At 57.2% G+C, this 26489-nt stretch overlaps 8 protein-coding genes across 8 annotated transcripts; 3 read left to right on the top strand and 5 right to left on the bottom strand.

Moving 5' to 3' along the window:
• Positions 1-285: 285 nt before the first annotated feature.
• Positions 286-4307, top strand: MYCTH_2142867 (uncharacterized protein; the record flags this gene model as incomplete). Its single annotated transcript, XM_003661278.1, has 3 exons — positions 286-733; positions 825-1033; positions 1158-4307. The coding sequence occupies 3 exons, from the start codon at positions 286-288 to the stop codon at positions 4305-4307; spliced, it is 3807 nt and encodes a 1268-aa protein (XP_003661326.1).
• Positions 4308-4607: 300 nt separating this feature from the next.
• On the bottom strand, positions 4608-7101 carry MYCTH_2300579 (uncharacterized protein). The gene is made up of 2 exons (XM_003661277.1): positions 6688-7101; positions 4608-6623 (listed from the first exon to the last, which is right to left on the bottom strand). The coding sequence occupies exons 1-2, from the start codon at positions 6863-6865 to the stop codon at positions 4762-4764; spliced, it is 2040 nt and encodes a 679-aa protein (XP_003661325.1). The 5' UTR covers positions 6866-7101; the 3' UTR covers positions 4608-4761.
• Positions 7102-7519: 418 nt separating this feature from the next.
• On the top strand, positions 7520-9949 carry MYCTH_2300575 (uncharacterized protein). The gene is made up of 3 exons (XM_003661276.1): positions 7520-7845; positions 8143-8652; positions 8708-9949. Exons 1-3 carry the CDS (start codon positions 7612-7614, stop codon positions 9608-9610), a joined length of 1647 nt encoding a protein of 548 aa, XP_003661324.1. The 5' UTR covers positions 7520-7611; the 3' UTR covers positions 9611-9949.
• An 836-nt stretch (positions 9950-10785) lies between these two features.
• On the bottom strand, positions 10786-15313 carry MYCTH_2300574 (uncharacterized protein). The gene is made up of 2 exons (XM_003661275.1): positions 11261-15313; positions 10786-11146 (listed from the first exon to the last, which is right to left on the bottom strand). The coding sequence occupies exons 1-2, from the start codon at positions 15189-15191 to the stop codon at positions 10866-10868; spliced, it is 4212 nt and encodes a 1403-aa protein (XP_003661323.1). The 5' UTR covers positions 15192-15313; the 3' UTR covers positions 10786-10865.
• A 1132-nt stretch (positions 15314-16445) lies between these two features.
• On the bottom strand, positions 16446-17720 carry MYCTH_2300573 (uncharacterized protein). The gene has a single exon (XM_003661274.1). The coding sequence runs from the start codon at positions 17300-17302 to the stop codon at positions 16652-16654; it is 651 nt and encodes a 216-aa protein (XP_003661322.1). The 5' UTR covers positions 17303-17720; the 3' UTR covers positions 16446-16651.
• A 968-nt stretch (positions 17721-18688) lies between these two features.
• On the bottom strand, positions 18689-21002 carry MYCTH_2300572 (uncharacterized protein). The gene is made up of 3 exons (XM_003661273.1): positions 20510-21002; positions 19754-20442; positions 18689-19698 (listed from the first exon to the last, which is right to left on the bottom strand). Exons 2-3 carry the CDS (start codon positions 20273-20275, stop codon positions 18910-18912), a joined length of 1311 nt encoding a protein of 436 aa, XP_003661321.1. The 5' UTR covers positions 20276-20442; positions 20510-21002; the 3' UTR covers positions 18689-18909.
• Positions 21003-24179: 3177 nt separating this feature from the next.
• Positions 24180-25065, top strand: MYCTH_2089975 (uncharacterized protein). Its single transcript, XM_003661272.1, has 3 exons — positions 24180-24325; positions 24380-24427; positions 24493-25065. Exons 1-3 carry the CDS (start codon positions 24200-24202, stop codon positions 24706-24708), a joined length of 390 nt encoding a protein of 129 aa, XP_003661320.1. The 5' UTR covers positions 24180-24199; the 3' UTR covers positions 24709-25065.
• A 687-nt stretch (positions 25066-25752) lies between these two features.
• Positions 25753-26353, bottom strand: MYCTH_100975 (uncharacterized protein; the record flags this gene model as incomplete). Its single annotated transcript, XM_003661271.1, has 2 exons — positions 25753-26089; positions 26265-26353. The coding sequence occupies 2 exons, from the start codon at positions 26351-26353 to the stop codon at positions 25753-25755; spliced, it is 426 nt and encodes a 141-aa protein (XP_003661319.1).
• Between the last annotated feature and the right edge of the window lie 136 nt (positions 26354-26489).

Raw genomic sequence — 26489 nt, 5'->3', positions numbered from 1 at the left:
AGCGTATCAATTCAATCTTTCGGCGGGTGTGCCCCGGTAGTTGCATACTCAATTCGTCCGTATAGTACTGTGTACAGTACGGAGGACTAGGCAGCGCTGTTGCTTGGCGGGCCATTGTGTGTGCTGTGGGTGCTGTGGGTATCCGCCAAATAATCTGGCGATTTGGATGGCCCTTCTCGACGCGTTTTCAATTGCCCAGGAACGGAACCAGACCCGTCGCCCTCTCCAGACGCGGGTCCCTCTTTTCGCACACTCAATGTAATGTCAACCAGACGACAGCCACTCATGGAGACCTCAGAAAACGCCGCGACGAGCTCGCCAGCTCCGACTTCCACCACGCGCCGCTCCGGGCGCGTCACCAAGGCGCCCGCCAAGTACACCCCCGAGGCGCCCACCGCCACCAAGCGCAAGCGGAATGCCGAGCCTGACGACGAGGGTGCGGAGAACGAGTCGCCCGGCGAGGTAGACGATGTCAGCGACGCCAATGACGACGACACCGACGACACGGCCGCCGATGAGCCCAGGAGCGCCGGCAAGAAGAAGCGGCCCTCGACGACGACGACGTCGTCGTTGTCGTCGCAGACCGCGAAGTCGAGGAAACCGGCCGCGAAGAAGCCAAAAACCAACGGCGACGCGCCTGCCGCCGACTCGGTTCATGCCGCGCAACTACCGAGCCGCCCAAAAAAGGCGGTCCGGATCGCCATCGCCCGCGGCGATGCCGATGGCCTGTACGGTGCGTGCTCCTTTGTGCGAAAGCCGCGTGTGCCCCCTTCCCCCCACCCCCGTTCGTCCATACGATGCTGATCAGGAAACAACGTGTACAGCCGACATCTTTGCCTCGGGAGACTCGCCCGACAAGGTCGCGACCGAATGGTACCACAAGTACCAGGCCGACGACGCCGCCGCCGTCACCGACCTGGTCAATTGCATCCTCCTGTCTGCCGGCTGCGACCAGCAGGTTACTCAAGACGATATTCGGGATCCCGAGAACTGCTCCAACCGATTGGCGGATCTCCAAAATGTCTACACCGAGGTAACGTCGGACCGCAATATTCTTTCTTCTTCTTCTTTTTTTTTTTTTTTTTTTTTTTTTTTTATTTTTCCGTCTTGTTTAAGTTCTCGTTTAACAAACATCGTGCTAACATCTTACACCGCAGGAGGGAATCACGGATTATCCCCTCATTTCCAGGGCCAAGTCGACCAAGTCGTTCCGCGATTTGTTAGTCGGCTTCTTCAGGTCTCTCGTGACCGTCCTGCACGAGACCGACGTCCTGTACAAGGATAGCGCCCTGATGGAGAACATCGCGAGATGGGTGGCGTCCATGTCTTCGTCAACGCTGCGGCCGTTCAGACACACGGCAACCACCGTGGCGCTCGCAATGGAGGCCGCCCTGGTCGAGGCTGCCAAGAAGCTCGACGACCGCATCACCAGGATGACCCAGCAGGTCGACGCCGAGAAGAGCCGCAAGGGAAAGAACAAGGAACGGCTGGCCGTGATCCAGAAGAACCTCCAAGAGGCCGAACAAAGCCGGCAGATCTGCCAAGAGCAGATCACAGACTTCTTCGAGACCGTCTTCGTCCATCGGTACCGGGATATCGACCCCAAGATCCGGACCGAATGCGTCGAGGCGCTCGGCACCTGGATCTGGCTCCTGCCCACCTTCTTCGAGAAGCCCGAGTATCTGCGATATCTGGGATGGATGTTGTCCGACATCACGCCGCAGACCAGGCAGGAAGTGCTCAAACAGCTCGCGCGCATTCTCAAGCGCGATGCCGAGAAGCTGGGCCACTTCATCGACCGGTTCCGCCCGCGCCTGGTCGAGATAGCCACCAAGGACGCCGACGTCAGCGTCCGCGTCGCCGCCCTCTCGGTCATCCAGATCCTCAAGGACATCGGCATGCTCGAGCCCGACGAGATCGACTCGATCGGCCGCCTGGTCTTCGACTCCGAGCTGCGCGTGCGGAGAGCCGTCATCGATTTCTTTGCCGGCTGCGTCAACGACTCGATCGAGACAAAGGTCGAGGAGATCGGCGGTGCCGATGCGGTCGACGAACTCTTTGGAGACGAGCAAGACGACGACTATTCCTCGCCCCGCCGAGACTGGATCAGCATCAAGTGTCTCGCTGAGCTCCTCGCCGCATACGATGCTCAGCTCGAGGAGGAGAACAAGACGCCGCCGGTTCGCGCTCTGGATATCGCCGTCGGGATGGTCCAAGCCGTGGCGCCCGAGACCCGTGTCTCGCTGGCTTCACAGGTCCTGTACGAGAAGATTGATCAAGTCAGGAACTGGGAGCTCCTCGCCGGTTATCTCCTCTACGATCATACGACGAGTACGAAATCGAGATCCGCGTCCAAGCGCAAAACGAACGAAGCGGCGCTGAAGAGCGCGGTGGCCCCAGACTCCAGGGAAGAGTCCGTCTTGCTCGAGGTTCTCGCATCCGCCGTCAAGCTGAGCCTGGCTTCTTCAGAGGCCGACAGGGGCAAGAGAAAACAGCGGCCCGATGCTGGCGATGGAGGTGATGATTCGGCAGTCCACCTCGCCGGCATCATTCCTCGCCTCTTGAGCAAGTACGGGGCTGAAGCCAGCACGGCAGTTATCGTATTACGGCTGGAGCACTCCCTGCCTCTCGACGTTTTCCAGCAACTCCGGCAAGACTCCACGACATACGGCCGCCTACTGGACGAGATATGCGCTCAGTTCAACCGGCATGTCGATCGAGGCGTGCTCGCGGAAGCGGCCACAGCGCTCCTGCATGCCCGCAAATACGACGAGCTAGAGGAGATGACAGATACCAAGATCTCAGAACTCTGGGAGACCGTCATCAACGCCCTCCGCCATTTCGACAAGACACACGAGCTCAACGACCGCGGCAACATGGAAGCCGCAGCTATCGCTCAGCTGGGCAACGTTCTTCTCAAGGCCAGCAAGCTGTCGAGCATCGCCGACTGCGTCGACCTGCTCGAAGCCGACGGCCAGTCCGAGGACTCCCCGAACCCGGTCATCGAGCTTCTCATCCGCACTGTCCACCGCGGCAAGCTCGACCAAGTCGACGAGGCCCTCGACGACCTCGAAGACGAGGCCGTCTCGTACGCGATCCAGGCCATCAACTTCTACTTCATGTGGAAAGTCCGCAGCCTAATTGCCGCCGTGCAATCGGCCGCCGACATCCCCGCGCACACCATCGAGCGCCTGTCCACCTTCCGCCGGACCTTCACCAACAACCTGATCTGGACGCTCTCGTCGCGCGGCACCAACGACGAGCTCCGCCTCTTCGCCACAGGCGCCCTCTGTGACTTGCACGTTTTGTTCGCCTCGCTCCGGGAGACCGTCAAACAGTCTCTCTCCTCCTCCCGATCCCAACCCCAACCCCAACCCCAATCCCAGTCCCAGCAACCCCCCCCTCACCCGAGGCACGACTACAAGGAGCTGGAGCCCCTCTACGAGCCCATCCAACCGGGCCTCATCAACGAGCTCATCGAAATCTACAACGCCGCCGAGCGCGCCTACGCACGCATCACCAAGCGCACCCTCAACGAGCCCGCCCCGGACGAGCGCCGCCGTCACCAGAACCAGAACCAGCAAGACCCGGACCAACCCCCCGTCGACGACGACGACGACGAGGAGGAGGACGAAGAGGCCGTGGGCGAGGACGAGGACGACGAGGACGAGGAGGAGGCGGCCGCCGACGCCGCCCTCTCCCCCGCAGAGCGCAAGGGCAAGGAGCTCAAGCTGGAGCGCGCCCTGTGCGAGCTCGCCGGCAAGCTGATCCTCGCCATCCTGGCCAAGATGGTCGACCACCAGGGGCCCCACGCCGGCAAGCTGCGCCGCCGCATGGTGCGCAACCAGACCAGGCTGGGCGCCAACCTGCGCGAGACCCTCGCCTTCCTGGACGAGGGCAAGCTGCGGGAGCGCGCCGCGGCGGCGGCCGCCGCCGGCGGTGCTAGGAAGAAGAAGACCAAAGCCAAGGCCAAGGCCGAGGCCGCTTCTGCCGGTGCCGGTGCTGCTGCTGCTGCTGGAAAGCCCGGTGCCGGTGCGTCGAGGAAGAAGGCGGCGCGGAGCGATGAGATCGTCGTCGCAGGGGACGACGATTCCCACTTGTCCGAGATCGAGGAGGCCGAGCCCGAGCCCGAGCCGGAGGAAGGGTCGGCGGAGGATCTGAGGAGGAGGGAGCTGCTCGACGATCCTATCGAGGAGGATGAGCAGGAACAAGAACAGGACAGGGGCGGCGGCGGCGGCGGCGGTGGTGGTAGTGGTGGTGGTGGCGGGGATAAGATGGACGAGGACGAATCGGTATTAGGTGATTAAGGGATGGATGGAAAGGGAGGGAAAGGAGGGGGGGGGGGGACACTAGCGGTTGTGTGGACTTTTTTTCTTTGCCGGCTTTTTCTTTTGCTTCCCTGGTGTGGAAGGGTTGTATCATGCATGAGTATGGGTTATGAGACTGAGTTCTGATGTCATTCGTGGCAATTTTTTTTTTTTCTCTTTCTCTTGTTCCCTCGCTTGTGGATTTGTCTTTATCTGCAGGCCCCTCTGCTTGGCGTCGCAACGATAGTATTTCTTTCGCACTGAGGTGGCAAAGTATCGAATAATTAAGCTAAGCAATGGTTGGCGTCTAGCAGACCGCGTTTGCGAGGTTAGAGATACCACAAGCTCGTCATGGAGTAATTCATTAACCGTTCCATCCATACACTTCATTCCGGAAACTCCTAAATCACTAGACATGCCCAAGCGCAAGCAAACCCCGTCATCGCAGCCAAGTTCATGGACCCGTGACTAATATCTTGGTCCCAAAAAGTCCAAAGCATCGCACCCATGCGCCCCCTTCCCCCTGAACGCCATATTGCTTGATGCAACAAGCAAAGGGCCTGTTCGAAACGAAGCCCTCAATCCCCTCGCCCTCGTTGTCTTCCGCGGGTGAGCTCTGTAACGGCGGCTTCTGGAGGCGTAGGTGGTGCCTAAATCTGTTCTGCCCCACGTTCTCCGCACCTTTCTCCGTTCGTCTTTTCTCTGCAGTTTGTGCCTTGTGCTCCTCCAGATTCCCCCACAGCAGGGACATACGCTCACGGAGTTTCTGTAACGTCTCCGGATCTTGGCGGAGGTCGGTCGCGTCGAGCCCGGTCAGGCACTGCGCCTCGATGTTGTCAACAAGAACCCAGATCCGGGGCGGACGTTCGGCCTGCTTTGTGTGGCCCGGAGGCGCTGGGTCTTGGAGCTGCAGTGCAAAACGCCACTCCCAAATCCGGTCGCCGTCGACTGCGCCGCCTTCGTCGGACGTTGAGGAGACGCAGTCACTGTCAGCTTCGTTGTCGGAGAGCATGTCGTAGACAGTCTGCTTGCGACTGCAAGCGAAGTCCTCTAATGAGGGCGGGAAGAAGTCAACGACGCGCACGACAGCGCGGTACTTGGCGCAGACAAAAGGCACCACAAAACTGGCGGTCTGGTTGTTAATCGTTGTTTCATACGATACCGGTTCAAGGATCGACTCGATAGTGGAGTACTGAGCGTTGTGTGTTTCGCAGGTGATGTGGTCGTTCAGTCCAAGGTGAGGAGGCTCTTGGTTGAGGACCTCCTCGCTCTCACTCTGTTCCTTTGCCGTTCGCTTCTGCTTACGCCGTTCTTTGGAATTGGGAGGCAGGTCTTCTTTCTTGGACGAGAGGGAGGCTTTGCGTTTCATACCCGCTGCTTCAGCAGCTTTGATTGCTTTAATCTGCTGCCTTTTCTTCTTGTGGTAGTCACGGCATCGCCGGATCGCCTCCTTCAGGTTCGGGTCTATGGTGTCGGCGTTGGCGAGATCCAGAATGTCCACGTTGACCCGCCTGGAGGAAGACCCGCGCTCTTCACGCAAGAATCCTTCGAGGAACCGGCCGTCGCGGCCATACTTGATCTGAACATTACGCAAGCCTACCCACTGCCCAGCCTTTACTTCCTCCCGGATAAAGGTAGCGTGGGGCTCGAAGCAGGTGATCTGGAGCGACATCCTCCCGTAGGGCCCAACCCACTCCTTGTTGGGCACATCGGCCACGCCAGTGGTGTAGCCATATGGATCGCCATCTCCGAGTCCGGAATCCGAGAGTCCTTCCCATGCCCGTGGGTGGAAACGCGGGTTTTCGGTGTAATCCGAGACGTACAGGGTGAGCGCGGTGAGGCCATCGTAGGGATCCCTGACTACTTGCACGATCAAGTCGCAAAACTTGCCCTCCTGTACGTCTTTGAGCAGGCTAAATTTCTGCTTGACATTCAGAGACTGCTCTGCTCTAGCCTGAAACTCGTGCTCGCCGGGGAGGGAGTACTTGTCGATTGTGTGGTAAATGTGAGAAACGTAGGCGGTCTCCGCGACGGTGGGCACGTGGGTGTCTCGCTTTGAGGCCGGCGCTAGGGCGATCTTGGCGGATTGTGGCCGTGGTGGAATCTTGGAGGCCGTGTAGACACGAATGGACGTTGTACGGTTGGTGATGAGAGACAGGTCTCCACGATACCTCTGCACCTTCACGTTGGTCGCGACCACAACATCACCGGCCGTGACTCTAGGCATGTCGGCCTCCGGACGGAAGACGACAAAGTTAATGTCATGGTTATCCTCGTCCGTGGAAAGGTCATAGAGGGTGATGGTGCATTTGTGATCTGCTGATATGTTAGGTGATCCAAGCTAAGGACCTTCCTCAAACCTGGAATGATCGCAGCTCACCATTGCCATTAGTTGGGATGGGAAGACGGCAATCCTTCACCACGCCGATAACATTGACCAAGCCCCCCGGAGACACAACCTCATCCAGAATTGGCCTGATCTGGACAAAACTGGGCGGAATGGAGGATTCGGGCGGGGCAGCACCTTCGGCGCTCTTTCGGGAGGCCCCCGCGGGCATCGCTGCTCGAGCCCAGGGACGGCAGGACTGGAGGGAGGATTTAAATGTCTAGGAATTCATGACAGGACAAAGAGAGAGAAACAAAGTGGCTGGAGTTCCAGCTCCATGCAGGTTGAGGCCTGGAGTGTTTGGTATGGTCGGCCCCTTGTCTTGTTCCCCCATCTCACAAGTGATCGGTAGTGTATATTGGTGTCTAGGCCAGACGCGCTTGGAGACGCGTGTTGCACCACTTTCCAGAATCGCCACTTGCTCGCCAGCTCATGTGCATGGGATTGGAACTTGACCCCGCTGCTGGCCTGTGCTTCTTTCTTCCATTGTGGGTCTGCTACTTCTCTCGCTGCCTCAGGCACCAATCAGCTGTCGCTGACTCGAGCCTGGCGGGGCACAAGCTTGGGTTGCTCATCCTGGTCTGTCACTGCGGAGGGATCAGAGTGACCCATTTCGTTTCCAGTTTTGCGTCTCCAAATTCTTTCATGGTCCAAAAACAATCAAAACCCTTCCCCCGGCAACCCCTCCTTTTCCCCATTTCCATTCAGAGGACCAAGTGCTGGGCCACACTGAACACTGCTTTTCTAAACGCTGCGGAAGCTTGACTCCGAGCGTAATTCTTTGATTGACTTGGTTGACGCCGCAGCCAGGGTTTCAGCAACTGTGATTTTTTTTAGGCGATCACCGCCCGCTCCCTCCCCTCCCCCCTCCACCCTCTCTACCTTGCTCCCGCTTGTCGACAATCGGACATCGCAACCATGGCCGACCGCTACATCCCCGAGCACCGCCGCACGCAATTCAAGGCGAAGAGCACCTTCAAGCCCGAGGAGCTGCGTCGCCGCCGCGAAGAGCAGCAGGTCGAAATTCGCAAAGCGAAGCGTGAGGAGAACTTGGCCAAGCGTCGTGGTATTGGCACTGGCGAGGACCGGCCCGGCGCCTCTTTGGGTGCCGCTCCCGACAGCGACGATGAGAACGCTCCGAGCGAGACCCAGGTACGTTATTTCTCTCATATATCATTTCAGGACAGAAAACGTTTTTTCGTTGCCTTCTCGCACCTTAGAGCTGCAAACCTCTAATGCCCTATCTCTGCCCCTCTTGTACCCCGCCGTCCGTTGTGGTCAATGCTGATGGGCCGGAGCTGCATCCGGCATCGCTCCGTCCATGCACATCATTGTACCACAACCAAGCTACTGCGATGCATTATCGCATAATCTTTTATCTTTGCTTGCCCCGTACCCTCAATACGTCTTCCTCTGGCGTGACCCGGTTGCTAACCTCGGGATGTGCAGCTTAATGAGGACCTCCCCCAGATGGTCGCTGGCGTCTTCTCAGACCAGATTGATCTTCAGATTCAGGCCACCACCAAGTTCCGGAAGCTGCTCAGCAAAGAGCGGAACCCTCCCATTGAGGAAGTCATCAAGACCGGCGTCGTGAGCCGTTTCGTCGAGTTCCTGCGGTCTCCCCATACCCTTGTCCAGTTCGAGGCTGCCTGGGCTCTCACCAACATCGCTTCCGGCTCGGCCTCCCAGACGCAGGTGGTTATCGAGGCAGGCGCCGTGCCCATCTTTGTCGAGCTTCTCAACAGCCCCGAACCCGATGTCAGAGAGCAGGCCGTTTGGGCCCTGGGCAACATTGCAGGCGACAGCCCGCAGTGCAGAGATTACGTCCTGAGCCAAGGCGCCCTGCGCCCCCTGCTCAACCTCCTCGGGGACAGCCGCAAGCTTAGTATGCTCCGGAACGCTACTTGGACTCTGAGCAATTTCTGCCGTGGCAAGACACCCCAGCCGGATTGGAATACGGTATGTCGACGTCTTTCTGCGCCGCATCATCACGTGATTCTAACTCTCCACGCAGATCCAACCCGCTCTCCCCATCCTCGCTAAGCTTGTGTATTCCCTGGATGACGAGGTTCTGATCGACGCCTGCTGGGCTATCTCTTACCTGTCGGACGGCTCGAACGACAAGATCCAGGCCGTTATCGAAGCGGGCATCCCGCGCCGGCTTGTCGAGCTTCTGATGCATGCGTCGACCTCTGTGCAGACCCCCGCTCTCCGGTCTGTCGGTAACATTGTCACGGGCGACGACGTGCAGACCCAGGTCATCATCAACTGCGGTGCTCTTCCCTGCCTGCTGTCGCTCCTGAGCAGCAACAAGGACGGGATCCGCAAGGAGGCTTGCTGGACCATCTCCAACATCACCGCTGGCAACTCGGCGCAAATCCAGGCTGTCATCGATGCCAACATCATCCCTCCTCTTATCCACCTGCTCACCCACGGCGACCTCAAGACTCGTAAGGAAGCATGCTGGGCGATCAGCAACGCCACGTCTGGCGGTCTGCAGAAGCCCGAACAGATTAGGTACCTGGTCAACCAGGGATGCATCAAGCCGCTCTGCGACCTTCTTGCTTGCCCCGACAACAAGATCATCCAGGTTGCGCTGGATGGCTTGGAGAATATTCTCAAAGTCGGAGAGCTCGACAAGCAGGCCGCGGGCGAGGGCGCCGACGCGATTAACCGTTATGCGCTGTATATCGAGGAGTGCGGTGGCATGGAGAAGATCCACGATTGCCAGACCAACGCCAACGAGGAGATTTACATGAAGGCCTACAACATCATCGAGAAGTACTTCTCGGACGAAGACGAGGCTGCGGATGATGCTATGGGTCAGAACCAGCAATTCGGCTTCGGTGCCGCGAACGGCGCTCAGCAGGGTGGCTTCAATTTCGGCGCCAACGGCGCTGAATCGATGGATATGTAAGGAAGTTATGGCCAAGATGAAATACGATGGGCTGCTGGCGATGCGAGGGACTGGCCCAACGCGCTCCGTGCCGTTCCGAAGCCGCCCACACCCCTTCGTTTATCCGAGCCATGCAACACCAGCGTTCCCGCCGTCCCGCGGCGTTCTCGTACCAGATTGCTGAGAGAGATGGCACGTCTATGCTTTCGGTTGACGCCACACACCCCTTATCCCCCCAAATCATACCCTCGACACAATCCCCATCACACACAGCCCTACAAGCTTTACCTTTAATTTTGTTTTATCGACAGCTCAACGGAATGACAGCATAGAGGGAGCGGCCAGGTCCTTTGGTAGCTTGATAGCTCCAGCCTGGAAAGTACATGGATGCGTCTTACGAGTTGCGCGGAAGGAGTAGAGGGTCTGAATGGTAGCTTGATAGCTCCAACCCTAGGATGACGACGAAGGTGAGGGCGCGCGTGCCGCGTCGCGCCAGAGGTGGAGCGGGTGCCGGGAAAGCCCAACCTCAGCGCATGTATCGCCTCGCAATCGGCCATTGCTAGTGCATGGCCCGAACGGCCGGGGTGGTTGCCGTGGATATTGGCCTTTGGCTACTACTCTAGTCCCACCAAGTGGTGGGTAGCAGGAGAAGCTGAGGCTGGTTCTGTTTACGGGATGCATGGACTGGCTGTGTATAGACTAGCTCTCTGCAGACAGACAATGGAAACCACGCAACGTTGAACACGAGCCCTGAAATCTGTCTCTGTGCTTCTCTTTGGAGATGAATCCGTGGCAGTGACCTGAATGGTTTCTAGACGGACTATGTACATACATACACACGTATATTTTGTTTGCTCCTGACGTTCCGCTTGTCTTGTTCAACTCGCCACGCCTATTTAGTGGGTGCCGCTGGAAACTCGGTTTTTCTAGAGTCAAACATACCCAACATTGTGCCAACGTCATGAAACGCCATTCGTCAACGGCGACTCGTGATATAGCGATATGACAACACACGCACCAAAACCTTGATGTGTTTGCGGCCGTCCCAATAAAACCACAACAGAGAAGGCCACAAGCAATGCCCAGCCTCCGTTTGGCCAGTTGTCGGCCTACCATCGTAGTCGACCTCCTCGAATTCCTTGGTCTAACCTTTCCACTACTGTACTGCCACGCGCCGATCCAACACAAAGTTAGGATTTAACAACCCCCCCCCCCAAAAAAAAAAAAAATTTTTCTAAATTTTGATTTCTTTTGTTTTCTCCCCCCACAAATGAGATCAAGCGTCCAACCCGTCCAGCTCGACAAGCTTCGTGACGAGCCGGATAATCTCGGCCGCGGACCCACCACCGCCTCCCTCGGAAGAGGAGCTAAGGCCGGCGTTCGGATTCTCGATGCGGCGCTCGATCAGCCGGTCGATGACGCCCCGCAGGCGGGAGACGAGCACGCCGATGCGGGCCCAGCCGCGCAGGCGCAGCCAGCCGTCGACGAGCAGGCCGCGGCCTTGGGTGTCGAGCGTGATGGGGCCCGTGAAGAGCAGGAGGGTGTAGGCGTTGAACGCTGTTGAGATGGGCAGTCAGTAACACGATGCTGAGTGTGAGACGTGCGTGTGATTGGAAGCAGAGCTTTTTTTTTTTTTGGGGGGGGGGGAGGGAGGGGGAAAAAGGGACTCACGCGTCAAATCCCGCACAAACACCTTGCTGGTCGCCATCATGTTGAAATAGGACACAAAGGCGGCGTTGCCCGAGAAGCTCTGGCTGTCAAACATGGTGCTGGACGGGTGGATGAAGACGCGGCCGTGGTCCTGGGAGAAGTACTTGATCGTCTTGGCCTCGGGGTCAAGCTCGACCGCGCCCGAGACCGAAGTGGCAAACTTCTTGTCGGGGAACTGGATGCGGCAGAGCTGCGGGGCGAAGGCGGACGCCGTGACGGCGCGGAGGAGAGGGGTCGACGGCGGTGTCGATGGCGGGGAGGACGGCGGGCGGATTCCCATCTCGGCAAGGGAGGCGTAGTACTGCGAGCGGGTCGAGGCAATGTCGGACAGGGTCGGGAACGAGAGGAAGTTCTCGTCGCACCACTGCCGGACCCGGCGCTGCGGGACGGAACGGTCGGCCATCATGCTGTCCCATTCCTGGTATGCGCGCAGGTCGGTGAGGAGGTCGCCGTCGCCCCGGGCGAAGCGCATCTTGGCCTGTTTCGCCTCGTCGCGCTTCTCCGCCGGCGAGAGGAAGGGGCTCTTGGTGCTCAGAATGGCGGCGATTGTGACGCACTCGTCGAGGCACCCGAAGATGGCGCCATAGACCATCAGTTTCCCGCAGCGCAGGTCGGCGGGGATCATGGCGAGCTGCTGGCCGAGGGCCGTCAGCTCGTCCCCGTCCAGAGCGCCCATCCGTCGGAGCATGGCGATGGCGCTCTCGACGGCCGTCGCCTCCGGCGGGGTTGGGGCCCGCGAGAGGAAGTGGCCGATGTCGCGGATGCCCATGGCGCGGACGGCGAGACAGAGCTGCTCGAGCGGGACGCGCCGGATCTCCGGCTCCGGGCGCTCCGCCATCTGGAACTCGAGGTTGCGCGTGAAGAGCTTGTAGCACTTGCCGGCTCGAACACGGCCGGCACGGCCGCGGCGTTGCTTGCAGGCGGCGCGGGACGCCCAGGTCTCCTCGAGCTTGCGCATGTTGTTCGCCGGGTCGAATGAGGTCTCCTTGACTCTGCCGCTGTCGACAACGGCGACGATGTCGTCGATGGTGATGGATGTCTCTGCCACGTTAGTGGCAACCACTACCTTTCTCTTGCCCGGCGGAGGGGGGGCAAAGACCTTCCTCTGCTCCCTGGTCTCCAAGGAGGCATGGAGCGGTAGGACGTGAAGCGACGGCGTCGATCGCAGAGCGTTACAGGCGCGGTTGATCTCGGCCACGCCAGGCAGGAAGATCAAGATGCCGCCGGGCTCTTGTCTCGACGAGAGATCGCCGTCGATGCTCTTCACCGTCTCCACAATCAGATCGTAGTTGATGCGAGTTCCGAGTTTCAGGATAGTCTTGTTGACCGGGTCTGCCTGATCTCCGGCGGGCGTGCCGGCCCCGTCATCCTGGTAGTCGTATCGGTTGCTGACGCTGAAACCCGTCATGCGGATGACATCGTCGAGGTAGTAGTCCTGAACCGGATACGTGCGGCCGGAGATTTCGACCATGCCGACCGTGATGTCCTGCCTATCGGCGACGAAGTAATCCCGGAAGGAAGCGGCGTCCAATGTGGCACTCATGAGGATGAGCTTGAGGTCCCGACGCTTGTAGAGGACGTCGCGGACGATGCTTAGCAGGAAGTCGGTGTCGAGACTGCGCTCGTGGACCTCGTCTACCACGATGTGACTGACATCCGCGAGCGAGGACACGACATCCTCAACGCGGCCACCAGACGTCTGGAGACGCCTGAGCAACACACCTGTCGTCACAAAGGTGATCTTGGTGTCGGGGCCGGTCTTGCTCTCGCCGCGGATGCTGTAGCCGACTTCCTCCCCGACCTGCGTGCACCGCTCCTCGGCGACGCGGTCGGCGAGACCGAGCGCAGAGATACGGCGTGGCTGGGTCACGATAATGTTGGCTCCGTTGCCGAGGCCCCTGTTGTACAGGTCGTCGAGGATGAACTGGACGGACTGGGTCGACTTGCCGGAGCCCGTCTCTCCCGAAATGATGGTCACCTGGTTTTCCAAGACGGTCCGGATGACATCAGCCCTGACCTGCCACGCCGGCAGACGCTCGCGCTGGGCCACCATCCTCTTGTAGGCCGGGGCTTCCGTCCTGGCCAACCATTCCTTCCTGCTCTGAGGATTTGGTGTCCAGTCGACTGGCTTCGGGTACCGCGGCCGCCTCCGCGACGGCTTCGCGGCAGATGTCGGCTCTTCGGAGGCGCCCGACGACACCGCGGAGACATCTCTGAGGGCTCCCGGCCGCTCGATGATCTCGTTGATATTTTCCTGCACCCAGCTGACGAGATAGTAAATCTTTGCCTCCTCGCCCTGCAACGACTCGGTCGCATACCCGAGGGCCTTCTTGATGATGCTCAGCTTGATATAGGCCGGTAGCGGGGCCACGATGGATAGGACCACCTGAGTCGGATACTGGGGCGTTTTGCGGAACTGCAGGTACGTCTCGACGTCGGTGTTGGCTCCGTTGACGACGGATTCGAGCCGGATCTGACAGACGTCAGGGGAAAGGCGGGTGTACTTGTCCCCGAAACTGGCTTCGAGGGTTGCCATCTCCTCGTCCCAGCTCTCATCGGGCGACCTCCACGAATCGACTTGTTCTTCGCTCTGCGGTGCATCCTTCCCCGTGCCGCTTGACAGGAGCATCTGTTGCAAGGCCTCGGCAGCCCGGCCTTCGTCGCCGCCGCTGGCGTCCAGGACCTTGCGGCAGAGGTCGATCGAGTATCCGGACTCGGAAAGGCGCTTGATGACGCCCTCCTTCCGCAGGTCGGTGGCCGCCACCGTCACGCCGGCAGTGTACTTCTCCGGAAGCGCCCACCGCGGCAGGTCGTCTTCCGGGATGTGCACGAGCAGCCACTCGAGCGCCTCCTCGCGGTCCTTGCACTCCTCGACGGCCTCCTCAACGTGGCTCTGCCGGAACCCGAGCTCCTTGAACTCCCGCACGATCGCCTCTTTCTGCTCCGGCGGCATGACCACGCCGTGGGGGTTCCATACCGTCTCCCTCCTCAACAGGTCCTCCAGCTGCGCCCTCGTCTTGTTCCCCATCTCGATCTTGGGCACCGTCGCCCAGCCCCTCGTGAGACTATGCGCCCCCCCTCCTCCTCCTCCTTCTCCTCCTCCTGCCCCTGCACTGCCCCTAAAGGCGAGCGACACCCCCGGCTGGCCATTCCCCTCGGCGGCCGCCTTGTCCCGCGCCGCCTGCGCCTGAGCCCTCTTCTTCTCGGCCGCGGCCTTAGCCTCCTCGCGCTCGCGGGCGGCCTGGAAAGGGTCGGCCTCGTACATCCAAGCCCTGCCCTCCTTGATGTCCTGCTTCTTGAGGGCCTCAAAGTCCTTCCAGAGGGCCTTGTAGTCGGGGGGTAGGGAGATGTGCAGGTTCTTCATGCTGCAGACGCGGTAGAGAGCGTAGGTGGCGGCGAAGTGCTTGGCCTCGAGAGCGGTCGGCTTGTAGGCCATGTGCACGTGGCTCGGGGGCAGCTTGAAAGGGGGCAGGCGGGTGATCTCGTTGGTCTTTGGGTTCCTGGCGGAGAGGCTGACGAGGACCGAATAGCCTTCCTTGGTCTTGATGGTGCTATATTCCGGCCGTTCCCACTTCTGCTTCTGGCAGTGCTCGGACAGGAGGTTGACGGGCAGCTTACCGGTCCAGGAGGCACCGCCGATGAGCTGGCGGGCAGTTGGCCGCGGGGCCCCGTCTGGGTTCTCGGAATTGTTGTTGAAAGTGGCGCCGCCGCCCTGCTTGTTGGAGGAACCGCCTCGTCCCCCCTTCTTGGAATCCTTGTCTGAATTGGTGAAGACGATGAAATCGCCCTCTGAGGACCCCTTGTTCTTGGCATCTTTTTTGTTGGATTTTGATGAAGCCGATGAAGGAGCAGGCGCCGAGGCGCTGCTGGAATTCTTGCCCTTTTTTGCCATTTCGCTGTTCGGGTGCGTGGCAGCGACGAACTGTTTGTAATCCGTATACCGGATTTCTTGTGTAGCTTTGGTGAGCTTTTTCGGCGGGGCGATAGCGATATGAAAGTCCAATGGTGAGAGTGAGTGAACGAGGTTAGAAAATTCACTCGATGGCAACCGGGCCTAGGGCAGAAATGGCTGATGCGCAGTTGTCCATGGTAGCCTGGGGCTTTCAAAGCATGGTAACGGCGTCTCGCGAGCCTTCTCAGCAAAGACTGTCGCGTGGTCGTGAAAAGTGCTCCAGCAAATACCCCAAGTATGTATGTACAGTACATGTATATATATGTTGCAGTCCTTGGCAAGTGATGAGAAAACGCTCCGAATCGTGGTTAGTGAACGGGCGCAGGCCCTTGGCACTGGGCCACACAGCGTTGTTAGCATCAAGGCAAGGTAGCGAGCGATTGGGCAACGAACGTTCCTATGTGGCAAGGTCAAGGGTTAGGGTTAATTGTGCACCTTACGGAGTAGTTCCGCAGCTTGCAAGTCTGTGATGTGGAGGCATCCGCAACCAATTTTGATCAAGTGCTACGTGGAGCGCAAACACCGTTAGCTGTCCTGGAGTGTCCCTCGAGCAACAAAGTCACCAAGTTTAAGAGCGCGTGCTGTAAATATCGGATTCACTTTTTCCGTGCCCTTTCGGTCTGAATCGTTGTCATCCTCTTAAGAAACAAGATATGGTACATACATCGCTATGGCACATCAGAAGCTGCACAACATGAGCGTCGGCTTGACGACCCCATCTCGCCAGCGCTAGTGCGAATTTCGAGCGTTCCTCCATCATGGTAATAGCCCTTGGGGTATCAGCTGGGAGAAAGTCTTGTGGTTTGCTGCGCTGTCTGTGTAGGTTCTTCGGCAGCTATGCGCCATTTGTCGGTGGCATTCCCAGCAGATTTCCCCCAGGGTTCCCCGGTGCTTTTCTCGTACCGAGAGCCTCCCAGATGGTCAATTCACGTCAAGTAACGTATAAACGTCATCTGTGGCCAAGCCGCTACCTCTCAACAACTCAATAACACCATCGCGCCGAAACTCCTCTGAATTTTCCGTTCCAAGGCCTACCAGCTCCTAGCGTCCGGTAACGATGAGTCTCCAACTCGGCGAGATCATCGAGTAATTATCAATGCGGCAGTGAACGCAAGTCTCCGTATTGGGGCAGTCCCCGTTGCCTCGTCTTCCCAGTCCCAAATGTCTCAAGCCCATTTTTCCGCTGGTTTGCGGTAGGTCCGCGCCTTCCTTGCCCGCCTAGGACAACGTTGTTAGGGCAGCCTCAGTGCTTCCAAATTCCTCTCCTCTCAACCGGGCTTGAAGGCTGGAGGGCTCCTGTGAACCCATCATTCGACAGCATAAGAAAAGAAGAACCACGCGTCCAAGTTCTGACCTTGTCCTCCATCCAATCAGCAGCCCAGCATCCAACTCTCTCCATTCTACTCTTCATCTTCCTCCTGCTCCTCTGAATCAGCATCGCCGTCTTCGTCCTCCTCCTCCTCCGCATCCTCGTTCTGCTCTTCATCATCATCCTCCACGTTAAAGAAGCCCTCCGCATCAGCAGAAGAAGACCCTACTGACCTCCTCCCGGGCCCATTTTTCTTCGCTCCGGAAGTAGCAGCAGCCTCTGCCTTCATCGCAGCCGACGCCGCCATCTGCTTCTGCTTCTTGCCGGACCCCTTGGGCCGTCCCCGTCCCCTCTTGACCTGCCCCGCCGGCGTAGCAGGGCCCGCCGCCGCCTCCTTCTCCTGTTGCCGCGCGCTTACCGCGGCCTCCAGCAGCTTCTCCTCCTTCTTGGCCGCCGCGGCGGCGGCGGCGGCGGAGGAGGAGGAGGAGGTGCTCCCGTCCTTGCGCGGCCGGCCCCTGCCCCGGCGCGGCGTGGCGTCGGCTGGCGATGTCTTCTGGACGCCCGCCGGCGCGGTCAGCGCGGAGGTCTTCTTGGCCGATTTGGTGCCGCTGCCCTTGGGCCGGCCGCGCGGGCGACCCGTCGGAGCAGGCTTCGGTTTGCGCTGCGACGGCGAGAGAGGGGGGCGGCCGCGCTTGCGCTTTGGCGCCGCCTCGGTCGAGGGCGGGGGCGGGGTTGACGCCATGTTCTTCTGTTTCTTTATCCTTTTTTCTTTTTTCTCTTTGCTGTATTTCTCTATTATCGATGCAGTCCCCGATCTGCTATGAGCGTCTGGTGGTGGCTTGATTTCTCTGTTCTGCGAGGTGGTGTCGAGGTTGAGTTGCGGATCGCGCTGGCTGTGCGTGGTGACGTCGCGGTGGAGCGCGTTGAGGACGCGTTTGACACCGCTCTCTTTGCGGAACGGAGCCACAGGAACGCGGGAGCGTTTTTTCTTTCAATTCTTCCCGTTCCTGTGACTTCTCTGCAATAATACGTACTTCGGCCGTCTGCAGAATAGGAGAGCGATCGATTATCGACGGTTGCAGCTATTGGGTAAAAAGGTCGAAGGTGGGAAAAAGAAAAGAAAAAAAAATCAATCTGTGGTCGGACGAGCTTACTTACACTGGGAGTGGCTGCCAGGTTGAGCACGGGCGATCAATTTTTAACTCGCCCGAGTATGATCAATTTTCAACCTGTCCGTTTTCGGTTACCTCAATTTATTTCTTTTTATATTATGCTTGGTTTGTCTTGCGCTTGCCTTGGGTCTTTATTCCCCATGTTGGTCCCGCGGGGAAGATGGCTTTGCAGTGACGTTGTTTCCCCTGATCAGCCGTGAGCTGGAGATCTGCGGAGTCCTTAAACCCGACGCCTCGCATTAGCTGTGTCGACACGGCACGACGGAGATCTGTCAAGCAAATGCAACGCAACGGATGCAGAGAAGGACGGGTAAATAGTTCCTCGTATGTCACCGCAGCTCAGCTCATTCATTCATTGGTGCCTTTCATTGGTGCCTCATCACAGGGCCTGCAGCCGCACCAGATTGCAATATGGTAAGGGCAGTAATTAGATAACGAGTCGATTATTCAGCGATGCTCCAGAGCCGTCACCAAATCTCACCGGTCGCCGCCCATCATGCTACGAGAACTCGATGCTCAGAAGCAAAACTTTCACCAGCGCGCGCCCCGAGATTTGCAAAGAGAACAAAACACCGCCTTGAACCCTGCCTCGCGACTCCCATAGTACTGTCCAATAACGCCGTTCGCTGCGTGCATTGCCGGTGCCATGTACCATTACTTCTAACGTGGTATCTTCAGTCTTCCTCCTGTCCCGGGAGTCCATTTTCGCTCCTTTCCTACGACTCCGAAATTTGAGGATGCTGCCAATGACAAAAGAAAAGTGCAAGCGCAAAAAAAGAAAACGAAGGGGGAGAAAAGAGGTGACAAGGCCGCAGCATCACTGACCAAAGCGGTCAGCGTAGGCCCGTCAAGTTCCGGTCTTTGTGACACTGGTAGCCTTGGTGATGGGTCGTCCCTCCACAAGATCCTTCACACCCATCTCTCCCTACTATCACAGTCATCCCAAATAATGGCTGTCTTGGATGAGTGCAGGCCCAGCTTTGGGTATCGATGCGCCTCCTTCGAATTCCCTGCTTGCCTCCGCTCCAAATCTTCTGACTGACCCCCTTTCACCTTGGGGCCCACGCCAGGGTCTCGGTTGCCCCAGCACATAACCTGATCGGCGCCCAACGCAGCTCCTGGTGCAGCGATCCCGCAGTATATTGAGACTTAAGGAGCAGCCGAGGCCGTGCTTCTCCTAGTCGGTCTTCCAGTGGCCCCCCCCGTCGCCGTCACCGCCGAGATAAAGTTCGACGGCATACAGTCCCATCGTAGCGGCAAGGTTCACCCATCGCCATGTGCTACCGCCGACCTCTCCCGCCCGCAGCGTCCACCCAGCATCGTCGCCGCTGGAAACACTGAAGTGCTGCAACAGCAGGCTGGTGTAGACAGCGATAAGCATGGACGGTGAGAACCAACTAAGAAAGCCGATCAGGCGGTTCGCACTGTCCGTGTCCTCTAGCGTCGGCTCTTCCATGATGGCCGTGGCGCCCAGCTCTCTGACCGCCGGGATAATGCGGGTGGCGCAGTAGAACACGATAATGCGGTATGTCAGGGAGATGATGACGCTCGGCGTGATGGTCTGAAACGCCGCGTAGAGAAACTGGAAGGAAGAGCTCACAGCCGTCGGGAGGCTGCTCAGAATGTGCACTAGCGTCGAATAGGAAGCCATGATGATTGGGGGTAGCGGCGGGAACTCGGGCTGTGCGGCCGCTGCTTGCTCTGCTGCCGCCGCAGCCTCCGGGGATGGCTGGTAGTCGGTGAAGATCTGATAGACGCAGAGAACGGCGTAGGCGAACAGCAGGGATGACTCAATGGGATTGCCGCGTCCGCTGGCGATGCCGAATGCGGCCAGGAAAGCGGCGGATGTCATGGCGACTCCGATGAGGGTCGCATCGAGGTTGCTGACCTGCGGGAATGAAATGACGCGCCACAGGAAGTATGCGGCACTCGAAATGATCGAACCCGAGAGAACCAGGAGGATGATCTGCAGCGGTCAGCGATGGGCGAGATTCTCTACGAGATCGGGCAGCGGTACTCACCACCCACGTGTCACTCCTCCCGCGATTGACAAGCCACCTCGTAATCTGGCCGGCGGCCTGGATGACCAGCAAGCTGCAAAAGCCCTCGAGCAGCTGGAAGACGGGGCTCGAGTAGCTCAACGTATTGTCCCAAGCGCCCAGTGCCACCGTCTCGACGAACCCGTCCTGACCAAAGAACCACTCCTTCCAGGTTTTATGGTGCGTCGACGTGATCTGCGAGAAAGTGCGCGAAACCCAGCCAGTGCTTCCAGCATCGACCGAGAAGCGGTTGAGCGACCAGATTAGCAGCGTCGGAATGACGACCCATTGTGACAGCCCAACCAGATTCCTGAAGAACCACCGTACCCGCGACTTCTCTGGCGTTAGAAGCTTTGTGAGGCTGTAGAAGAAGTAGAAGAGGAAAAGCGAGAGCGAGTAGGCCAACCCAGCATCACGGCCCCCAACGTCGAAGGCGATGGGTATCGAGAGGACGATGCTGAGCAGGAAGATGGCGCTCGAGCAGGCGTTGATAAACCACCCCATGGTAGCGGTGGCCGTTCAAGGATGCCCGGCCGCGGGCTCCTATGTACAAGAAGGGATGTGGTTTCGGCGACGCCCAGCTGAGACAGGCCGCGGGGTGCTCGTGATAAGCGTCTGGGCACTGTGCATCCACTGTCGAAGCGGTGGGGTACGGCGCCCGGGATTTGCGGCTGAAGCTGGGAGGTCAGGCACAGGTCGGATCAAGTGGTTTGGCACGAAGATGACGGGGCGGCGAGCTTATCGCGAGCGGTTGGAGGTTTTGGTTGGTTTGTCGGCAGACGGCGAGAGCGATGGTGCGATGCGGTCCGTCTGCTTAGGCGCCTGTCGGAAGAGTCGATTCGTCAGCGATCTGAGATATCGGTCTGTGGCCCATTTGGCTCGCGCTGTTTCGCATCAACGGCGGGGAGCCTGAGTTCCAGCAGGTTGCGGTGGCCCGGCGTCGAGATTGCCACCCAGAACTCGCCAGGTTGTCGTTCTGAATTAGATCTCTTCTCTGGGATTTCTTGCAGTTTTTTCGATTTTTTCCCTGCCCCTGCCCACCGTGTCCAAAAAGAAGCGTGCCTGGCCGGAAATTTAGAGTGCCAGTGTCCCACTGTTATCTGCACGTGTCCAGTCGCGGCTGCAGCTTAGCTCGACCCCGGCATCTCTTGCATCATTCGATCAGATAGTTGCATCTTCTATCTCCGGAGGGTGAGTTCCGCTCATGACCGCACAATACGAGAATGGCGCTCTCGCCTCCGTGCACCGCTCTTCAGAGTTGGACGAGGGATAATGCTGTTGGCTTGCGCCATGCGGCGGGTTCAGTTTGGGAATGATTGACGCAGAGGGCGCGAATTAACGTTATACGACTATACAGTACATACAAGCAGCTAAGTCATCACTTGTAAGAGTTAGCTCCTTGTCATCTCACCGCTTCAGTTAGTGCACGTACCCGGGTCTTGGCATCCCTCCAGTGGCATGTGACAGCCAGTCATCTGCCAAGCGCTAACGCCCGATCATGACGGGAAACAAGCATAGCTGCAAACAAAATCTCAAGCCTTGACTTCTCAGGAACACATTTTTCCCTTGAGCATGCCCATCAGCTACTTCATAAACCAACGCAACTTGGCCGGAGAGTACGGTGGATCTGCTCAGGTCGAGGTGGGTGGTTTTTCATAACATTTCTGATATCTTGAGCTTTCCTACCCTCCCCCCTCACTCCCCACCAGCCACTTATGGGAAAAATAAAAAAAGAACTACACTAAGAAGGTACTAATTAATGCTAAAAATATAAAAAATCATGTACGTATGTACAAGCAGCCGTACAAGGCCGTGAATTCTTTTGAAAGGATGCGAATGTAATCAAGCTAATGCTAATAACGGCAAACCTTGCCGCATTTGCCAATTCTCATAATACCTACTTAGGTGCAATTGCTGGAAGAAGCAATTGCGGCGTCGTTTTTACAGTTTCACACCAATCCACTTGTACTGTGCATCAATATGTGGATACCAACCCGAACTCTCTCTAAAGGGAGCTGAATTGCTTACTGTACATTATCAGCCTCAGGAGGTAGCAAGTAGGCTAATGAAAGTTTGATATAAAAACAAATAAGGTGTCTTACAATTGAGGACAGTCGCTAGTGGGATCTACTATCTTGAAACTCGTTCTATATTTAGATGTCAGAGTTACCACAGAAGATCAAACACGAGTAACATTTTCCAATATTACTCAGAGGGTGTCAAACTTTCTTGTGTCTCTCCTACACCTCATGATTCCTCTCGTGCTCTGCTCTCTCTCTCTACTAATCGGACAATTTGTGTGGGTTGCCAGCTCCTTCGGATGGGGGTGGTCTTGGTTGTCTCTATATTATCTTCTTTTTCTCAGCAAAGCCACATTCATATAATTGTAGTTCGCTGTAAGGGAATGAAACGCCAGTGATTAACTCAAGATCTCTTACCATGTCCCAGGCTGTGAGCGTCACGAACATCTTCTTACGTGTCGTTCATGATCAAACACCCGGCTCGGTCGCGAGGTGTCATTCAGGCCTGTAATTTGTTTCTATGTAGCATTTTAGAGTAAAGCGAACCTAGGTACCTGGGACAGGTTCAACCAGGTGATTACTTCCAGGTCCGTTCTTGGCCTCGAATCCCAGTTTGAGAAGCTGCTAATCGCCAACTAACAATGCATAAATGCCGTGCTGAAGGTCCACTATGGAACATGTCGTAAGTTCCCCTGAGTGTTTATCATATTACAAGCAAGCGGTCGTCAAGGGCGACGGACCCCACATCACGAGCAAGCCTGGACCTGCCACTTCAACTGCCGCCGAGACAGCCCTATAAACAGGGATAGCGCTACATGTAGGGGCTCACCCGGTTCGTTGATTGTCTCGCCTCGTCCTGTGGTTAGTGCCGTCGTCAAGCCAAACGGTGATTAAGCACTGGTTAGCCCGGACACTTCTGAAGGAGCCCTGTCTGCCTCGCTAAGGGGCTCCGAGAAAGAAAGTGGAAGCAGAAGGGATGGAGGGATCTCCTGAGGTTTTAGATACGTAGCTTCAAGCGAGTCTCGTTTCGTGTTTTCGCAGGGCCTTTCCTCATCCTTGCTTTGGAGACTACTCTAGTCAAGAAATGAAGCGCGTGTGCCTTGTTTCTGCCATCCAAGGTGCAGATTTCGATCGGCCATATGCATCCTAGATACCATCGATGTACCTCAGATAGACCCCAGCATGTGAGGCTCACCATAGAGGCGAGTACAAGCGCCTCTATTAGGTACTCAATTCTATGACACATTAAATCATTTTCGTTTCCGGCCGTGGAGTCAAAGCAGACAGAAAACGGCTTTGTCCCGCCATACCAGGCCAGCCGTTACGCGCCCGATCATCAACCTGGTTGGGTCCAGGATGCCGGAAAGCGGTATAATTAGACCAGGACCGGCAGGGCGAACCAGCGACAAGCGCCTAAGAAGCTTCGCAAGGCTGCAGAAGCAAGTCACTCTCCACCAGCGTGGGAGATTATCGGCAAACTAGCTAGCTAACAAAAAAGCAGTTTGAGACGAGGGCATGGGCGAATGTGGGTAGACGTGGACCAGCGCAGATAGGGAATCAGAGCCTGATTTTTGTATAGTTTGCGCTACATTGGTTGATGGAACAAGATGCTCAGGCAGCGCAGCTTAAGAAACATATAACGTTGGTGAAGTGGCAACGCAACCCCATGACGAGCCATCATAATGGGCGTTCGCCACCTCCAGTCGCGGAGAAACAGGAAGATGCCCAGTCAAGGGCAAGCCAAGTTTTTAAATAACCCCGGCCTGTCGCTCACCAAGGAAGCCGATAGGGCTGCATCCAATCCATGGTCTGCTCAACCACACATGAAATCCAGATGCGTGATGATGAAGGAGGGCTGTGACCAATGAGTGCTATCCCATGGACAAACTCAGGTCATTCACGAGTTCCCTTATCGAGAGTTACATAATCCGTATAAAGAAAGATGCGGATCGAGAGTTACATCTTGGAGGGAGCAGTGGGTCTTGTTCCAGTGCGCATGCGTCCCACAAGAAGGCGAGAAGGGGCGGAATGGGGAAAGGGACGGGGCGCAAAAAAAGTGAGGCGGACACATGTGGTTGCATCAGCCAGCCACTCAGGAGACCTGGTTCTGCCCGTCCTGGACACCATTCCTCTCCCATCCGCGGCTTTTGCAGCAAAGGAGAATGCGAGTGGCTGCGATAGCTTGAGCGGTGCGGCTAGTGCTGCTACCAAAAAGGGTATGTGGTATAGCTGAACTTTAGTCAGCAGCCTTCTCGCCCGTAAACACACCTTGACTGGACGGTCTTGGACCGTAATGTGCTTGGTAGAGACCATAAATAAGGGGGGCACCCCTCTTTTCAAAGTCGAGAGCATCGGGCACTTAGTCCAGCTGTCGTCTTCCTGTCATACCTCAAGATACTCCTTCACCATGTCGTCTTCTTCCTCCATGAACAAATATTGGATTCCGCACTTGGATATCCACAAAAAAGTCATCACCCGGGAACTGCAGTATTACCTCGGGCCAGAAGCGACGGTGAGATCCTTCACTCGCAATGTGCGTCAACCTTCTGTACGGCTGATCGATACGGCCGAGGGCTGACGACACCAGGGGGAAGACGGATTTTTGATCACCACGCCAGGACCTTGCCTGACAGATGTGAGCCGCCAACAACCTGCCACCGGCCATGACTCTTGACACCAGGAGATTGACACCCACGCCAGGAACAAATAGACGACATTTGTGTCAAGTCTAGAGAGATGTGGGAGAAACAGGCAGCAGCAAGGTCGTCCGGAACGGCGAACAAAGTCCTCAAGCGACCGCTCCATCAGCCCGTGGTTGTGTCAAAAGCGGGATCGAGTGATTCGACAAAACGAAGGAGAGATAGCCGACGGAGCAACGAGACCAGGAGCCGACGGGACAATAGACGCCAAAGTTGATTCCATGATACCCTTATAGAAGCCCAACCGAGCACGTGGAATTGTTGGTACCTAATGATGGGTGCAAGAACCACCCCTGGGAGGGGAGAAATAGAGCGGGGAAAGTTCGAAGACGGTTTCTCAGATTCTCGGAGACTCGGGGCAGTGTCTGCGTTTCACCATTCGACAAACTGGATGGATGTCGAGGGGAGCCCAGGTACGCGGGAGGATGAACGGCGTACAAATGTTTTCATCTTGGCTGCGACGGATGCAACTTGAGAATCGGGCCGTGGCAGAGCGGCCAGGGGTTAGTGTTTGGACCAGCAATATTGTGCCATCTGGCATGCCGTAACTGCAATGGACATTAACAGTTTCCGTATGTTTGGCGGAGAACTGCATGTGTATGTAGGACCTTGCAGCCGAGCCGACAACTAGTCAGCTTCGGACCGGGTGCAGGGGGCCCAATTGGGCTTTCGTCCACGTTCGCATGTACCTAGCGGAAGGGCAAACCCGTCGATGGTATGGTTAAGGCTGGCACTGTAAAATGCCGGCTATCCCAGGTTGCGTTGCATGCGTTGTTTTGGACAAACTGCACTTTTGATCGAATATTTGTGTCCGTCGGAATACTATCCGCAGTAGTGATGAGTCTTCCTCATCCGACCGATTCCAAGAGACTTCATGAAACGCCGGGGGCATTAGCCGGGGCCGCTTTCACCACCGAGGAGGAGGGTAACGCACTCGAATCTGGATCCTCACCAACAGACGAGTCACGGACCAAATGAGCATCGAGTGTAGAAGCGGCAAGCTTGCGCTCGTGTCTTGTTCGTGGTCTGATAAGGTATCCTGTGCGGCGCCAGCTGATTTCGCGCTGCTGGCGGTCTTGTACAGCATGAGCTGCACGAGCGCTGCTTCAACGACAGGGGGGGAGCAATCCAAAGGAAATTGAGAGAAGAAGCGGCTCCTTCGTTGCAGCGTCCAAAGCTCTTTTGCTGTTGGTGGTATGAGGGAGCATATTTCGTGATGTTGTATCCGGCAGCGGTACACCACCAAGCAATAACATATAGCTCAGGAAGGCGTACGGTAACGCGTGGAACCCGTCTGCATGAGAGTCTTGAGAGATGCCTCATACCTCCGTATATCAAAGGGTCCAGCTGACCAAAGAAGGACAGCTTGGGCATGGACAATCTGGGTTCCTGGGGCTGACTCGTTGCCTCTGTTGGCTAATGGAGCGATGTCAGTGATGTAGCCGATAACGTTCACCCACTCGCCCACACGAGTCTGTTCCGGACCCAAGCTCTCGAGGACCAGATTGACATCCACCAGAGCGTGAACTGAACGAGCTTCTTCTGGCAAGCGGTGCTCTAAAGCCAGGACGCCAGATGCGGGTATGTAGGATGTCACACTAGGTAAGTTTGCACGGTCAGAGCAATCCTAGAAAGCCCGAGCAGATGCATCACGACGGTGGGAGTGAAAACAACACTGCTGGACGTATCTGCCTGATTCTTCAATAACTGCCACAAAATCCCGCAAATCTACTTTATCGCTCGATTTCTCGCTCGAAGGAGAGAACCACTCACCATCCCAGGAATCTCACTTTATCCCCCACCTGCTTTTCCGGTAAGTTTGAAAGCAAGCAAAGCTGTGAGGGCCGTGGACCAAATGACATGGCGATGCGGGAATTTTGAATCTGGGAAAAAGCAATGGAAGTTTACATTGTTTTACGTTGGTCGAGCAGTTGCCTTCTGTATGTGAGGACGATGGAGGGAAGAACGAGTGGATCTTGGGGGTGCCTGAGTGGGCTC

Source organism: Thermothelomyces thermophilus, chromosome 2, assembly GCF_000226095.1.
Source record: "Thermothelomyces thermophilus ATCC 42464 chromosome 2, complete sequence".
Classification (NCBI taxonomy): domain Eukaryota; kingdom Fungi; phylum Ascomycota; class Sordariomycetes; order Sordariales; family Chaetomiaceae; genus Thermothelomyces; species Thermothelomyces thermophilus.
Note: the sequence above shows the minus strand (reverse complement) of the source record. Positions and strands in the feature narration are given on the sequence as shown.